At 43.3% G+C, this 17,936-nt stretch overlaps 1 protein-coding gene across 2 annotated transcripts in view; it reads left to right on the top strand.

Moving 5' to 3' along the window:
* LOC142281564 (B- and T-lymphocyte attenuator-like) overlaps positions 1 to 14,352 on the top strand; it is a 39,198-nt gene extending 24,846 nt beyond the window's left edge. Inside the window, exons 3-7 of one of the 2 annotated variants that reach the window (XR_012743647.1) lie at positions 6,777 to 6,824; positions 8,356 to 8,487; positions 9,701 to 9,744; positions 12,463 to 13,940; positions 13,998 to 14,352. Coding sequence is in view for 1 of the 2 variants with exons in the window: in XM_075332864.1 (XP_075188979.1) it covers positions 6,777 to 6,824; positions 8,356 to 8,487; positions 9,701 to 9,744; positions 12,463 to 12,747 (509 nt within the window). In the remaining variant the exon portion in view is untranslated. Of the gene's footprint in view, positions 1 to 6,776; positions 6,825 to 8,355; positions 8,488 to 9,700; positions 9,745 to 12,462 lie in introns of both variants that reach the window. The other variant, XM_075332864.1, reaches the window with a different exon arrangement.
* The last annotated feature ends 3,584 nt before the right edge of the window (positions 14,353 to 17,936 follow it).

The following is a 17,936-nucleotide window of genomic DNA, read 5'->3' as shown; positions in this document are numbered from 1 at the left end:
CTGCTGTGCACCATCAAGGCGAAAAGACCCCTGCACCATACTTCCCAACCGTTCTGGATTCAGCGGGACTTTTTCCGACTTGAGGGCTCTCTCCCGCAGTCCCGCTGATCACAGTTGTTTAATCGGCTCCTCCCCTCAGTGCAGTGAATAAATTAACTCAGTTCAGTGAATACATTTAATTTTCATCTACTTTGGTTTACCAGGATGGCCATGACTCAAACTTGTGAAATCAGAGGCAGCAGCTCTACCATTGAGCCACTGCCTCTATTGAAAGACATAGGAAGATTTGGTAATCTTGACCTCTGTATTGCAGCAGAGAAACCAGAAGCAGATTATTCAGCTACATAGAGAAAGAGAGTGAGAAAGAGAGAGATATAGATAGATAGATAGTTAGCTATAAATAGATACATAATAGATAGATAGATAGATAAGAAAAAAATACATACAGTACAGACCAAATGTTTGGACACACCTCATCAAGAAAATGCCAAGAGTGTGCAAAGCAGTAATCAAAGCAAAAGGTGGCTACTTTGAAGAACCTAGAATTTAAGACATATTTTCAGTTCTTTCACACTTTTTTGTTAAGTATTTTATTCCACATGTGTTAATTCATAGTTTTGATGCCTTCAATGTGAACCTACAATTTTCAGTCATGAAAATAAAGAAAACTCATTGAATGAGAAAGTGTGTCCAAACTTTTGGTCTGTACTGTATATATATATATATATATATATATATATATATATATATTTATATATATATATATTATATATTATATATATATATATATTATATATAGCTAGAGAGATAGATAGATAGATAGATAGATAGTAGAGAGAGATAGATATACATTGTATATGTATTTTAATATTTCATTTATTTTGTAGGGATTAATAAAATATAATATAAAATAAAATTTCTACAAAAATAAAGTGTTTAAAAAAAAACAGAACGGTACTGTTTTGTTTCAAATAACATGATAATTTTTACATATGGCAATATTTAAAAAAATAATAAAAAAAAAAAATAATTATTTTCATATACAACTAATATGTTGAATTGTCTATGCAATTTTTAACCCCTTTCTGACTAGGTGATTTTCTTTCCTTTCATTCTTTTCTTCCTTCCTTCCAAGAGTGATAACTTTTTTATTTTTGCAAGTGGCAGGTGGAGGTTTTTGGGTTTTTTTTTTCTTGTGGGACTGGTTGTATTCATTTTACTATACAAATTGCTGAAAAATAGGAAAAACAATTCCAAACTAGTGAAATGTCAAACCAACTGTAATTCTGCCGTTGTTTTTTTGGATTTATTTCTTTTTCTGGTGTTTATTTTGCAAAAAACAAATCACTGGTGACATGATAGTCCAGGTTAATGTAATTACAGCAATTGCAAACTTGTAAAAAAAAATTTCTCTTTACCGTATGGGTTCATTAACTTGATAAATCACACTTTTGAAGATGCAGTACGAAAATGTTATTTTGCTTTTTACCCTATTTCTTTATTTTTAGTAGCTGAAAAAGTGGGTAATTTCAATTTTTTTTTTATTATTTTTTAATTTGTATATCTCTTAATTAATTATTTTAGTACCATATGGAACTTGAACCTGATCATTTCTTCTCTACAGTGCATTTATATATTTTTATATATATATATATATATATATATATATATATATATATATATAATATGTGTGACGCCCTGGCCTATCAGGTCGTCACAGGGTATTGTGCAATCTGCCCTTCTGCCTTCTGCACAGTATCCACCCTCCTTGGTTAGGGATCCTGATCCTTTGGTGTTAACAGCTGAGCCAATCAAAATCCTAGGAACACTTCCCACTTGAACCTACCAGACACACCATTGGGAGGCCTGAAGGGAATAGGGCCGCCCACTTGGGGGGTTGGTGAGGAGAAAGTAAGGAAAGTGACAGTTCAGAAGAGTTGAGTCTAGAGAGAGGAGGTGAAGTGGCTCTCGTGAGGAGAGGCCACGGAGAAGAGCTCCTGGATACTAGGCGGCAGACGTTGGTCTGGGCCTGGTGGGAGCTGGAACCTGGTCGCATGGGACAGTGTCAAGGGGCACGGACTGCCGAGGAGGGCAGCTGGCAGCCTTGAGCTATCACCGGGCAGGGCCCAGGGCACGACAGGGTACGTGGAGACCAGGCCGGAAAGTAGCTTCACGCGTTCTGGTAATTTACACGATGGGGGTGAAGACTTCAAGTGTCATCCCCAACCCGCTCCAAAATCGGGGTACTAGGGATAGGACTTTCCCACTACAGTCCAAAGAAATCCTACGCATGAACCCTGAGATAAAGCTCACTCCGTTAGCCATACGGGTGAGCGGGACCCGGAGAGTTTCATACCAATGGGTCCAATTGAGACTAAAGCCTGCTTTACACATTGCAATTAGTTGTACAATCGCATTTGCGATGTGACACGCCCAGGTTGCATTCGGGATCTTATGAGATCACACGTAGGTCGTTCATTTGCTGTCACACGTGCGTTAGTAGTCTATGTTAAATTGATCAATTTTATGTGCGATCCTTTAGATCATGTGTTCTGTGACGTATGCATTGGGCACCTTTTTTTTTTTTTTTTTTTAATTTATTGACTTGCCAAGCGTGTGTAATGTGTAGGGATGCGTTTTTACTATGTCATCTGCCAATCAGCTCTGCTACATGGCCGCTAACAGCAGCCACAGACAGCCAGGTAGCAGAGCTGAATGGCAGATGACAGCAGACACAGACAGAGCCGCACTGTCAGAATGAACTCGGGTGAACTTCACCCGACTTCACGGTCATGCTGCGGCTCTGTCTGTGTCGCGTCCTGATTAGCGGTCACCTGTGAAGGACTCACCGGTGACCGCTAAACTCCTGAGTGACTGAATTGAGCAGCCCTCTCTCATACTCACCGATCCCCGATCCCCGGCGCTGCACGGCGTTCACACTGCTCCGGCGGCTTTTACTATTTTGAAAAAGCCGGCCGCCCATTAAACAATCTCGTATTCCCTGCTTTCCCCGCCCACCGGTGCCTATGATTGGTTACAGTGAGACACGCCCCCACGCTGAGTGACAGGTGCCACACTGCACCCAATCACAGCAGCCGGTGGGCGTGTCTCTACTGTGTAGTGAAATAAATAATTAAATAATTAAAAAAAACGGCATGCGGTCCCCCCCAATTTTAAAACCAGCCAGATAAAGCCATACGGCTGAAGGCTGGTATTCTCAGGATGGGGAGCTCCACGTTATGGGGAGCCCCCCAGCCTAACAATATCAGCCAACAGCCGCCCAGAATTGCCGCATACATTATATGCGACAGTTCTGGGACTGTACCCGGCTCTTCCCGATTTGCCCTGGTGCGTTGGCAAATCGGGGTAATAAGGAGTTATTGGCAGCCCATAGCTGCCAATAAGTCCTAGATTAATCATGTCAGGCGTCTATGAGACACCCTCCATGATTAATCTGTAAATTACAGTAAATAAACACACACACCCGAAAAATTCTTTATTAGAAATAAAAAACACAAACATATACCCTGGTTAACCACTTTAATCAGCCCAAAAAAGCCCTCCATGTCCGGCGGAATCCAGGATGCTCCAGCGTCGCTTCCAGCGCTGCTGCATGGAGGTGACCGGAGCTGCAGAAGACACTGCCGCTCCTGTCAGCTTCACACAGCAACTGAAGACAGCCGCGCGATCGGCTGAGCTGTCACTGAGGTTACCCGCTGTCACTGGATGCAGCGGTGGCCGCGGGTAACCTCAGTGACAGCTCAGCTGATCGCACGGCTGTCTTCAGTTGCTGTGTGAAGCTGACCGGAGCAGCGGCGGTGTATTCTGCAGCTCCGGTCACCTCCATGCAGCAGCGCTGGAAGCGACGCTGGAGCATCCTGGATTACGCCGGACGTGGAGGGCTTTTTTTGGGCTGATTAAAGTGGTTAACCAGGGTATATGTTTGTGTTTTTTATTTCTAATAAAGGATTTTTTCGGGTGTGTGTGTTTATTTACTGTAATTTACAGATTAATCATGGAGGGTGTCTCATAGACGCCTGACATGATTAATCTAGGACTTATTGGCAGCTATGGGCTGCCAATAACTCCTTATTACGCCGATTTGCCAACGCACCAGGGTAAATCGGGAAGAGCCGGGTACAGTCCCAGAACTGTCGCATCTAATGTATGCGGCAATTCTGGGCGGCTGCTGGCTGATATTGTTAGGCTGGGGGGCTCCCCATAACGTGGAGCTCCCCATCCTGAGAATAACAGCCTTCAGCTGTATGGCTTTATCTGGCTGGTATTAAAATGGGGGGGGATCGCACGCCGTTTTTTTTAATTATTTAATTATTTATTTCACTACACAGTATAGACACGCCCACCGGCTGCTGTGATTGGGTGCAGTGTAACACCTGTCACTCAGCGTGGGGGCGTGTCTCACTGTAACCAATCATAGGCGCCGGTGGGCGGGGATAGCAGGGAATACGAGATTGTTTAATGGGCGGCCGGCTTTTTCAAAACAGTAAAAGCCGCCGGAGCAGTGTGAATGCCGTGCAGCGCCGGGGATCGGGGATCGGTGAGTATATGAGAGAGGGTGATAGACTGACATGGACAGAGAGTGAGGGACAGAGATAGTGACCGACTGACAGAGATTAGTGACTGACAGACATTGTGAGGCGCTTCAGAACGCAGCTTTTCAGCTGCACTCTCAAGCGGACCTTTTTTAAGCTTTTTTAAGCAGAGCGCACACCTGCGCACATAGCATCAGACATCAAAATCGTATGAGGGATGTCACACGTTACAATTGACTAGGTTCGTGCAACAAAACGCTCAATTCTAGACAAAGATACGATGTGTTTGCGATCAACGGTTTTGCGTTCGATCCTGATCGCACGTAGATGTCACACGCAGATACCTCACAAACGATGCCGGATGTGCGTCACTTACAACTTGACCCCAACGACGGATTGTGAGATATATTGAAGCGTGTGTAGCGGGCTTAAGGTGCCAGGAATAGGGCCACAGACCAACAACAACACCAGGGGCACGGATCCAGGCATGCTCCCTGCAGACTACAGTGGTGCTCAGAACTTTGGTTTACAAGCTGTCGGTGTGATTATTCTGGGACTGAGTGAGTACCTTGTAAGCCCCTGCACCTATCTCCCCAACAGCACCCGAACACCATCCTACACCAACGGACCCCGGGACACGAACCCCCTACCCATGGAGGGGTTAAACATCAGGCTGCCACACCATCGTCACCGGGCTCCCAAACGGCAGCGGTGGTCCCTCACATTACCACGCACCGTGGGTGGCGTCACGAACTTTCCAAACTCCCCCTGTACATATCTCCCCCTTCTCTTTTAATCGAGTGGCCGCGCGACCCCCGGGTCCGGAGACCCCTCATGCCACCGCGGATCCGGATCCGAGCGGCGGCAGCAGCCCGGCTGCTCGCCCGGGGCCGGTACGGTACATATATATATATATATATATATATATATATATATATATACATACAGTATACTAAGGAAAGAGTTAATATTTTCAGGCCTGCCAAAAAGTTCTTAGGTCTTAGGGTGTGAGGTGAGATTTCACTTTTGGAACACAGACTTGTTCAGGGGATGTGGCTTATCTGGGTGGATGCTGGGAGTGTCTTTACTTATTATGCAGTTAAGTCTTCTACTATTTGCTATCATGTAAGGAACGCCTAAATTTATGCATGGTACGCCTATATTTCTGAGGACTATAAAAGATCTGATTCTCATTAAAATCATTTGGAGAGCTTTGGAAATCACGTGATTGTGATTTTATTTAATTCACGCTGGTGCCATAGACTGAATCCCAGAAACCTTTAATTGGAGTAAGAACTACTTCAACAATATAGAAAGAGTAAGATTTCATCAATGTGTCATGTCAGATGATGGACTATGGGGATTGCGGGAAACTGGGTCCCCTAAGCTGACCTTCAGACTAGGGGCTCCTGTGCTATCCCTATTCTCAGTGATACCCCTAATGGTAGGGATGGTTGAGTCTCGTTCCAAGCCCTGTTGCTGACCAGCCCTGATCTTTTAGGCCCTCCCCCAGGGCGAGCCAGGACAGAAGTTTGATTTATCCTGCAGAAATAGACAAATAAGGGAAACCAAAATTCTGTCTCACAGCCCACACACACAAAGGTATAAGACAACAAGAGATTTGGAGGAAATCAAGAGCAGGGTGGAAATAACAAGATGACAGGTAACTCCACAACAATTCTAAACATAAAGCAACTTTTTCTCCAGCAAATATGGAACACTACAACTCACAGACCAAAACAGCATAAACTATAGTCGGCATAGGTGAGAGATCTCCTCCAACCTAAGTATGAGAGGAGCAGATGTGTTAGGCTTCCTTACATGAGATCCCAGAAGCCTAACAAGCCTGTTTATGATTGAGCACACTGCTAGTTGACACCTGAGTCTACCTGTGTAGATCAGAAACACCAATTAAACCACTGGGCAGAGTGTCATAATCTGCAATGTGAATAGCATTTGATGCCGCCATGACAGTTTTGTGTGAAACTCCATGTTACACAATAATGGACTTCAGCAGGCCCGAGGGAAGACATTAATATAGCCTAGCAAAACAGTAAAATCAAAAATAAATCAATAAATAAAATAGGATATCTTTAGGATATGTGGTTGGATTGAGTCACACTGCACTCATTCTCATAATATGGTCAAGCAAATAAATGAGGATGTAAAATAGATTTTCCCTTATTGTTGGACCACATTAATTACATCTTCTTTCATTTTCAGGAAAAAGTGAAACTCAAAATGTCACCGCAATAAACACCACAGAGACAGGTAAATTCATTTTTTTCTATGAGAAATTTCTGCAAAAATGTTTTCGATATTTTTCGATATATTATGGAAATTCCCTCAAGTACAAAATGAAAGGGAAACGTTCACCTAAATGTATCACGGAATGTTCCCCATTCTATGTTTATAAGAGGACGGATAATAACTTGTGATTGGACGGTAACAAGATTTAATCCTGAGATCCATGGGGTCTTCATGTGTGGCGCCCTGGACTATCCAGGAAGCCACAGACAAAACACACACTCACCCCCACCCCCCAGACAGTTACATTAGTCAGACACAAAATCCTTGTTGCCTCCCTCCAGGGTCTCATGTCCACACCAGGTGGGGTGGAGCCAGGTGGTTGGCCCCACCCACCGAGGAGTTCACAGGCCTGGAGGCGGGAAAAGTGACAGTTTAGTCTTGGAGGTGAAAGTGAAAGGAGTGAACACTTGAGGTGTCTGGGTCGGAGCCCGGGCACCGACAGCAAGGTTGGCAGACGGTGGTGGCCGTTTGCAGGAGTGGTGGATCAACGCGGAACCGTAGGACCGGGGTCGGGCGGTGGCCCACCGGTACCGACCGGGGAGCGAAGTGAAGCTAGCACATACAGGCAGGGCCTTCGGACCCCGACCAGGCTTGGAGCCGCCGACAAAGGTCATATCCGATAGTGACCGGAACCCCAGGGGTTTCCTAACAACCAAAGACCCATTAGAAGGCAACCGTCCGCACCGTGAGGGTATATAGTCACCGCCACCGGCTAGAGACCCAAGGGCCAGCACCTGCAGGCAAAACGGGCTCCTCCGGCATCCATACACCGGGGAGCGGACTACCGTTGGGAACCCATCGTAATCAAGACAGTACACAAGGGTGCAGGGAAAGACAGCCACCATCACCTGTCCAGGGAGAGATACTGCAGCCGGCTGCGGGACCCGTCCATCCAGCCGTTTGGTTTACCGGAGACTTTGTAACTTTCTGTCTGAGTACAACAGTGCTATCCGGCACCGCGCCGCGCTGTCCCTGCAACCCTGCTCCTCACCAGCCCTGCCTCCCCGTCACACCACCGGGCCCCGGGACCACCGACCCCTACCCACGGAGAGGGAAAACAACATCCCAGCTGCTCCCTACCATCGCTCCCGGGATCCCGTCACCAGCAGCGGTGGTGCCCACCTTCACCACAACCCGTAGGTGGCGTCACAGACTAAATCCCCAAACCAACCACCCCCCTTTTCACTCACGGGCGAGGAGCGCCGCTCGGGTCCCCGGATCCGGCCCACCGCTCGAGCCACCGAGCAGCAGCAGCAGCGCCGGACCCGAGCGTTAGCGAGCGCAGCGCCTGGCCGCCTGTGACACATGCAAAATTACTAGAAAGTAAAAAGGACAAAAGTTTAGTTTTGGTCCAAAGCGTTTACACCTTAAATTCTGATGTTAAGTGGAAATCCAATAGTATGAAATCAATGGAGAGCGTGATGATGTTGCCGCCCCATTAATATTTTATAACATTTGTAATGTTTTATATTTTTTTGTTTGTTTTATTTAGGCATTACCACAAAGGGCTCAGATACTGTTCAGACTTTTACATCATTGTTATACATTGTGTCATCCCTGGGAGGAGTCTGTGTTCTTATTATCATCGTCTCCCTGCTGATTTACTGCCAAAAACATTTGAAGGGTAATTTTTTAGTAGTTTGTATTTTAAGTGTCTCTGTGTGATTGTTATTTACCCCAAATATCATTGTCATTATCTCCAAGTGTCAGTGTCATTATCCTGTACCCCCAGTGTCATTATCCTGTACCCCCAGTGTCAGTGTCATTATCCTGTACCCCCAGTGTCATTATCCTGTACCCCCAGTGTCATTATCCTGTACCCCCAGTGTCATTATCCTATACCCCCAGTGTCAGTGTCATTATCCTGTACCCCCAGTGTCATTATCCTGTACCCCCAGTGTCAGTGTCATTATCCTGTACCCCCAGTGTCAGTGTCATTATCCTGTACCCCCAGTGTCATTATCCTGTACCCCCAGTGTCATTATCCTATACCCCCAGTGTCAGTGTCATTATCCTGTACCCCCAGTGTCATTATCCTGTACCCCCAGTGTCAGTGTCATTATCCTGTACCCCCAGTGTCAGTGTCATTATCCTGTACCCCCAGTGTCATTATCCTGTACCCCCAGTGTCATTATCCTGTACCCCCAGTGTCAGTGTCATTATCCTGTACCCCCAGTGTCATTATCCTGTACCCCCAGTGTCAGTGTCATTATCCTGTACCCCCAGTGTCATTATCCTGTACCCCCAGTGTCAGTGTCATTATCCTGTACCCCCAGTGTCATTATCCTGTACCCCCAGTGTCAGTGTCATTATCCTGTACCCCCAGTGTCATTATCCTGTACCCCCAGTGTCAGTGTCATTATCCTGTACCCCCAGTGTCATTATCCTGTACCCCCAGTGTCAGTGTCATTATCCTGTACCCCCAGTGTCAGTGTCATTATCCTCTACCCCCAGTGTCAGTGTTCTTCTCCTGTACCTCAAGTGTCAATGTATCTTTATCCTGTACCCCAAGAGTTATTTTCATTACCCTGCAGTGTGATTTTTCAACACCTTTTTTTATTACATAAATACATTTTACTGCAATGTAAAAAAAACCCCCAAAAGATATGGTAAAAAAGGTTGTGATGTATATAGAGTATGTGTACAGTAGAGAGATTATGGTAGATAGATGTTTAAGGATAGAATAAGATAGAGGGATAGATAGATAGATAGATACAGTTACCATCAAGGTCTCCTTAGTTATATCGTATTGTCCACTGTCTACTTCCTGTGATCTGTTTTAATAACAAGATATATAAAAAAATCGGTAATAATCATATTTTCTCATTTTCTCAAAGCAAAGCACAGCTCATCATCTCATGACCCTGCGCCTACTGAGGAGGTGAGTCTTGTTTCCCTGATCATTACACTATATATATATATATATATATATATATATATATATATATATATATATATATTACAGACCAAAAGTTTGGACACACCTTCTCATCTTCTCATCTCTGGAACAACTGTTAAGAGGAGACTTTGTGCAGCAGCCTTCATGGTAAAATAGCTGCTAGGAAACCACGGCTAAGGACCGGCAACAAGCAGAAGAGACTTGTTTGGGCTAAAGAACACAAGGAATGGACATTAGACCAGTGGAAATCTGTGCTTTTGGTCTGATGAGTCCAAATTTGAGATCTTTGGATCCAACCACCGTGTCTTTGTAGAAAAGGTGAATGGATGGACTCTACATGGCTGGTTCCCACCGTGAAGCATGGAGGAGGAGGTGTGATGGTGTGGGGGTGCTTTGCTGGTGACACTGTTAGGGATTTATTCAAAATTGAAGGCATACAGAACCAGCATGGCTACCACAGCATCTTGGTGCAGCGTGCTATTCCATCCGGCTTGCGTTTAGTTGGACCATCATTTATTTTTCAAGAGGACAATGACCCCAAACACCTCCAGGCTGTGTAAGGCTATGTGTCCACGTTGCTTTTTACCTGCTTTTTACCTGCTTTTTTGCTGCTTTTTCAACTGCAGCGTTTAATGCCAAAATGGATGTGTTCTGCTTTTCAAGCAAAGTCTATGGGAATTTGGGTTTCTTGTGCCCACTATGCAGTTCAAACTGCAGCCTTTTTTAGGCAGAAATTTGGACAAAAACTCAGCTTTGCAGTTCAAAACGCAAATGGCAAAAACAATTGACATGCAATTGTTTTTGCCATTTCGGTTTTGCACTGCAAAGCTTAGTCTTTGTCCAAAGTTCTGCCTGAAAAAGGCTGCAGTTTGAACTGCATAGTGGGCACAAGAAACCCAAATTCCCATAGACTTTGCTTGAAAAGCAGAACACATCCATTTTGGCATTAAACGCTGCAGTTGAAAAAGCAGCAAAAAAGCAGGTAAAAAGCAGGTAAAAAGCAACGTGGACACATAGCCTAAGGGCTATTTGACTAAGAAGGAGAGTGATGGGGTGCTACGCCAGATGACCTGGCCTCCACAGTCACCAGACCTGAACCCAGTCGAGATGATTTGGGGTGAGCTGGACCACAGAGTGAAGGCAAAAGAGCCAACAAGTGCTAAGCATCTCTGGGAACTCCTTCAAGACTGTTGGAAAACCATTTCCGGTGACTACCTCTTAAAGCTCATCAAGAGAATGCCAAGAGTGTGCAAAGCAGTAATCAAAGCAAAAGGTGGCTACTTTGAAGAACCTAGAATATAAGACATATTTTCAGTTGTTTCACACTTTTTTAAGTATTTCATTCCCCATGTTTTAATTCATAGTTTTGATGCCTTCAATGTGAATCTACAATTTTCAGAGTCCTGAAAATAAAGAAAACTCTGTGAATGAGAAGGTGTGTCCAAACTTTTGGTCTTTACTGCATATATTTTTTTTTACCTTCATTTTATTCTCACTCATTATGACACTTGACCATGAGATCATTTGATCGTTCAGTAATAATCTGCAATACTTCTGTATTTCTGTGTGTTCTGCCTCTAAGTATCGCGCTACTTAGCCCATTAGGATGCCAAACAGATGTATTAGGCAAAATAAACGCACTTTGTAATGTCAATTGCAGAGCACGAACCAGCAAAAAGAACAGTACTACCTCATGCTCCACCTTATGCACAACCTCATGCACCATTTCATGGACCACCTCATGAACCACCTGATGTACTACTTCATGGACCACCTCATGCACTACCTCATGCTCTACCTAATGCTCCACTGTATGGACCACCTCATGCACCACCTCATAGACCACCTCATAGACTACTTAATGCACCACCTCATGGACCATTTCATGCTCCACATCATGCACTACCTCATTCATCACCTCATCGTCCACCTCATGGACCACCTCATGCACCCCCTCATGATCCATCTCATGGAACACCTCATGCTCCACCTCATTCTCCACCTCATGCTCCACCTCATGCACCACCTCATGCTCAACCTCATGCACCACCTCATGGACCACCTGATGCTCCACTTCATGGATCACTGTATGCACCACATCATGGACCACTTCAAGCTCCATCTCATAGACCATCACATGCGCCACCTCATCCACCACTTCATGGCCCACGTCATGCACCACCTCATGCCCTGCCTCATGGACGACCTCATGTACCACTTCCTCATGGACCACCTCATGGACCACCTTGTGCTCCACCTACCGCATACACCATATCATGCTCCATCTCATGCACCACCTCATGCACCACCTCATGCTCCAGCACATGGAGACCCTCATGCATCATTTTATGGACCACCTCATGCACCACCTTATGCTTCACTTCATGCACCACCTCATTCACCATCTCAGGCACTGTCTCATGCACTGTCTCATGCACTGCCTCATTCACTACCTCATGCACCATCTCATGCACCACCTCATTCATCACCTCACATACCACCTCCATCATCAACTCATGCACCACCTCATGCATCACCTCATGCAGCACCTCATGTACCACTTCATGTATTACGCCATGCACCACCTCATGAACCATTTCCAAAGATTATACACAAGACACATCACACTGATTATAATCTGTAGTGAATAGATCATATTTTATTGTTCATTGAGTATTAATATGTCTTTATTTTTTTTAGCTTCAGTTTGTAGCCATGTCAGGAAGTCTGAAGAACGGTCCAAAGCAGTCACAAGGAGGAACACTGAAGGACGTAGACCAGACTGCTATAACTGTTGAAGTCACATATGATAATGCCCACTTGGGTTACAAGTCCACTCCAATGAACAATTCCAGTCCAAAAGAAGAAGACTCCATTGTCTATGCTGATCTAAACTACAATAGCAAAAAGACAATTTTTCAGTTTGAAGATGACCATGAGGTTGAATATGCCACAGTACATCTGAACGAGTCCAGAGAAAAATGATCTTTAAGATATGACATGATGAAACTTGTCTCTTGTATCATATCCAATACATAGTGCCAGATGTTCTTTGGAGAACTTGTGTTGTGGTAATCCAACATGGATGATCATCGATAGCTTTATCTTACTGATACAAATAGAAATGAGAATTCTTAAGCTATCAACTCTGAGATATGAATTCTCCAAATTCATCATATTGATCAAGGCTACCTTGGACCCACACTTTTAAACTTTTGGACTAGCTCAACGTCTGGAGTAATATACACATCAGAAAAGGTTATAACAAATTTCTAATATTACAATTATAGATTTATCCAAAAAAACAAGAGCTATCCAATGATTGTATATTGAGAAATGACGGTATGTTGTCTCTCGAACTGTCTAGAAGTCTTCTGGGGCAAAATGTCCAAGTTGTGTCCCAATTTGGCTTAGACTAGTTGACTTTGAAAATATAGATAATGTATAGGAAGATAAAGGTGCTACCTAAAGAGAGTTTATTGAGGAGATTTGTATGTAAGGAACCTTACCAAATTCCAAAAAATGGGCAATGTCTTTGAGGCTACTTGGTGGTTCCTATAACTCAGAATCTTTGAAATCTAACAAGACTTTTGAGATCAGTGGTGACTTATTGTACATTGCAACTATGAATTGTTCTTCTAAGGATACATTCTAGAAAACTCCAAATATTATGGATTAGGTTCATGCACATTAGTTTGGAAATTGGTCTATACACCTTTATTTGGAATAGGTTAAGCTTCCAGCTAATAGACTCTAATAACATTATCTCAGTTTGAGATTCCAGCTCATAGACCGCATTAAAGTTATTTAAAGTTATACTGTCAGCTCATTGATTCTAAATATATTTCCTTAGGGTGAGTTCTAAACGCCGCTTTACACACTGCGATATCGGTACCGATATCGCTAGTGTGGGTACCCGCCCCCATCTGTTGTGTGACACGGGCAAATCGCTGCCCGTGGCGCACACCATCGCCCAGAGCCGTCACACATACTTACCTGCCTGCGATGTCGCTGTGACCGGCGAACCGCCTCCTTTCTAAGGGGGCGGTTCGTTCAGCGTCACAGCGACGTCACAGCAGCGTCACTGAACCGCCGCCCAATAGCAGAGGAGGGGCGGAGATGAGCGGGATGTAACATCCCGCTCACCTCCTTCCTTCTGCATAGCGGCCGGGAGGCAGGTAAGGAGAGCTTCCTCGTTCCTGCGGCGTAACACGGAGCGATGTGTGCTGCCGCAGGAACGAGGAACAACTTCGTTACTGCAGCAGTAACGATATTTGAGAATGGACCCCCATGTCACCGACGAGCGATTTTGCATGTTTTTGCGACGATGCAAAATCGCTCATAGGTGTCACACGCAACGGCATCGCTAATGTGGCCGGATGTGCGTCACAAATTCCGTGACCCCAACGACAACACATTAGCGATGTCGTAGTGTGTAAAGCGGCCTTTAGATCATGGATTCACACTGATTTTTTCTTGTGTAAAGGTATGAAGTTTGTAAACTTCTCTAGATGTTTCGAAACGTGGATTTATTTACCGAATTATAGACAATGAATGTAAATGTAGCAGGAATAAATGTCCTACGTTGAAGGCAATAGTTGATCTTTCCTACAGTGCCCTAAAATTGATTTCATATCTGGTAAAATTAACAAATAAAACTTGGATGAAATATCTGCAACGTCAATGTCTACTTGATATCTAGTGGACAAGAAAGTAACGCCATGTAGAAGATCTGGTCGATGTTTATGGAAGTTCCTGAGAACATTATGGGTAGACCTCTTTACATGGAAGTAGAAAAGCAAAGTTTTTACTTGGAATTATCATAATGTTCATGCTACGAGGAGTAAAAGTTAGACAATTTGACATTAATGATGGCTAAAAATTTGTTTTAGACACCCCTGAAGGCTTTCACTTTCTGTAGACCAGAGGAGGAAATGATAAAGGTGTAGTAGTTCGATTCTATATTACCATCTATTGTGTTGCTTTCTGGTAATTCGCAGAGACTCCACTAGGATAATGGGGTGGAGGTTTGCCCCAATGGTCTTTTTATCCATTCACCACAGTTGGGTTTGTGCTGAACGTTCTACAGATGGAGTAGTTAATTTTCCCAACATTACTCATTCTATAAGTTAGCCATGTACTTCTGGACAAATCTTGTGATGTTCTGTGATTTTTTTTTGCTACCATGTCGTATGCTGCTCGATATAGTATCTCTAATAAATACAAGACCGCCTATCGACTGTGCCCTCAACGACTTTATATCCTGAGAATAGAAATATGTTAAAGTGTATAAATAGATCTGTTATTTGCCCTAAATGATTAAATTCTATGAGATTGTGAATGATTGTAATTTAAAATAAACAATTAGTTAATTTTTGGAAATTATATTCCGGGCTATTAAAATATATTATTATTATTATTATTATTATTGTTTATTTATAGAGCACCATTAATTCCATGGTGCTGTACATGAGGGGGTTACATACAGAATACATATACAAGTTACAATAGACAGACTGGTACAGAGGGAAGAGGGCCCTGCCCTTGCGGGCTTACATCCTAAAGGATTTTGGAGAGGAGACAGTAGGTATTCATGCTTCTTGTGGTATTTTAGCAACGTATTAGAAATATGTAGTTGGAGTTTTAGATGTAACTTTATGAACCAGATATAAAAATATCAAGATTTGTCCAATAGCCCAACTACTTAACAAAGAGGTCCAACCAACAGAACGTAAGACAATAAATACCAATATTCTGTTCTTAAAATAGACATCGATTGTCTCAACTATCAGAGGTTATGAGGGGTCTTTCCAGTCGGATATGGCTAAAAAAATTTCTGTGAGAATATTCCCATGTGCCAGACCCAAATCCCAAAATCCAGTAGTATATCGGCCCTTGTGAAAAAAAAAGTCACTCGATGTTTCATCTCTACCTCACCTTAGATTTAAAGAGGACCATCCACCAGGATTTTCCTATATAAACTAAAGTCAGTGTTATACAGGCACTATCATGATGATTCTATACATAACCTTTAGTTGTGAGATCGGATGTATAGTTTCTGAAATATAGTCAAGTAAAGTTTGTCAAATGCACTGTTACTTGATTGATAGGTGAAGCAAAATATCTAATAGGTGGGTCGAGTTTTGATTCCCACCCCTGCCTGCTGCCTGTCCTTCCTCCCCCTGTCTCTGTTATTACAGGGGGAAGAAGGACAGAGCAGGAAGGACAGACAGGCAGAAAGGAGCAGGAATCACTATGAAACTCGACCCACCTATTAGATATTCTGCAGCACCTATCCATCAAGTTACAGTGCATTTCCCAAACTTTACTTGCCTGTATTTCAGAAACTATACATCTGATCTCCCAACTGAAGGGATGTATAGAATCAGCATGATAGCGCCAGTATAGCACTGGCTTTAGTTTATATAGGACAATCCTGGTTGTTGGATCTCTTAAAAGTAGATCTGTCCTCGGAAAATGACCTATTGTTTCAATCATTTTTCTATATCATATGGGTTTTTGTTTTTGATATATTTTTTAAGTTTTCATATCACTATCCTGTATGTGATGATAATGAGATGATTGTGGAAAAGTTATTTTTACAGAACAGGAAGTGTCGTCCTAGTTATTATAAAGCTCAGTGCACAAATGAAAAACTGCAAAATTCCAGGATTTTTTCTTAGTAGTGATAATGAAAAAAAAATTCTGAAAATGTAATATTTGGTCAATTAAAAAATAAATAATATAATATAAAGGAGCTGTTTAAATGACAGAAACCATGGCTGCAGAAACCACTTTTTTCCACATCGCAACCTTTTAACCTAAATGGAGCTCATGCAATATCTACGGATAGGCATGGGACTATTTGTGAAAAAAACAGCCACTTTTTGTCTGAATCCTTCACGACATTCACTGTACATGTACAGTGCAAATCAGAAGCGGGTGTATGGAGCAGGGCCAAAGTCAGCACCCAGCACACATGGGCAAATGCCGGGGCCCTGGACAGCTGGAGGGCCCACTTGCTGTGTTCAGTTCTGCAGGCCCCAGGCTGAGTTCTGTTGACTGCAGTGCTTGGGCTGGCAGCCGCAGTCAGGGCTGCCATCAGGGCATTACAACTGTGACTTCTGTATGGGGCCCCGTTACAGAAGCCAGGAGGGGGGCAAGGCCGCTAACAGCCCAGGCCCATCTTCCTCTGCTCACCGAGGCCGCCATAAGGAAAATAAGGGGGGCCCGGGTCGCTGATCTCTCTCTTCCTACTCTGCACTGATCTATGTGATCGGGGCAGTATGGAGCCACCCCATACGGCAGGTAATGGATGTGTATTACATCCAGGACCTGCCGCTAACAATCGTGAGTGGAACAGAGCTCTGCTTGTGATTGTTAACCTGATAAACCCCATGGTCAAACTCTAACAGCGGGATTTAACATGCATCGGCATGGGCGTATATTATTTTAAGCACCCATCGGCGCATCGGTGACATAATCTCTGCTTGCTGGTGGGTTGCTATAACAGAAGGGGGTCTGCTGAAGACCTTCTTGCTTGTCATAGCAGCACTTCTCTGAAACTTGCCTGTGGCCGGGCTTCACAGGAGACTATGATTATTACTATATACAGCAATGCTATGGCATTGCTGTATATAGCAAAGTGATCAGACTATCGCAAGCTATAGTCCCGATGACTATTTAAAACAGTGAAAAGCAAAAAAAAAAAGTTTAAAAAAATATGGAAAACCCCCATAAAAGGTCAAATAAGCCCCCTTTTAAAATAAAGAAAATAAAAAATAAAAAAAAACTACACATATGTGGTATTGTCGAATTCAGAAAAGTCTGATCTATCAAAATATAAAAATTATTAACACAATTAGTAAACACTGTAAAGAAAAAAAGTTCAATAAAGTAAAAGTACGTTTTTTTGGTCTCTGCAATACCAAAAAACAAGTAATCAAAACATTAGATCTATCCATATCAATAATAATGATGTATCGCCCCGCAAAAAATAAGCCACCGCACCGCTCCATGAATGGATAAAGGAAAATGTTACGGGTCTTAGAAAATGGTGACATAACCCTGTCAAATTTTTTTTGCAAACTGATTTTTTTCCCCAACTCAAAAAACAAAAAAAACAGAACATGTTTGGTGTTGTCACAATCGAATTGATAAAAAGAATCATATTA

The sequence above is a fragment of the Anomaloglossus baeobatrachus genome, chromosome 2 (assembly GCF_048569485.1).
Source record: "Anomaloglossus baeobatrachus isolate aAnoBae1 chromosome 2, aAnoBae1.hap1, whole genome shotgun sequence".
In the NCBI taxonomy this organism is placed as follows: domain Eukaryota; kingdom Metazoa; phylum Chordata; class Amphibia; order Anura; family Aromobatidae; genus Anomaloglossus; species Anomaloglossus baeobatrachus.
This window is presented reverse-complemented; position numbering and strand designations above follow the sequence as displayed.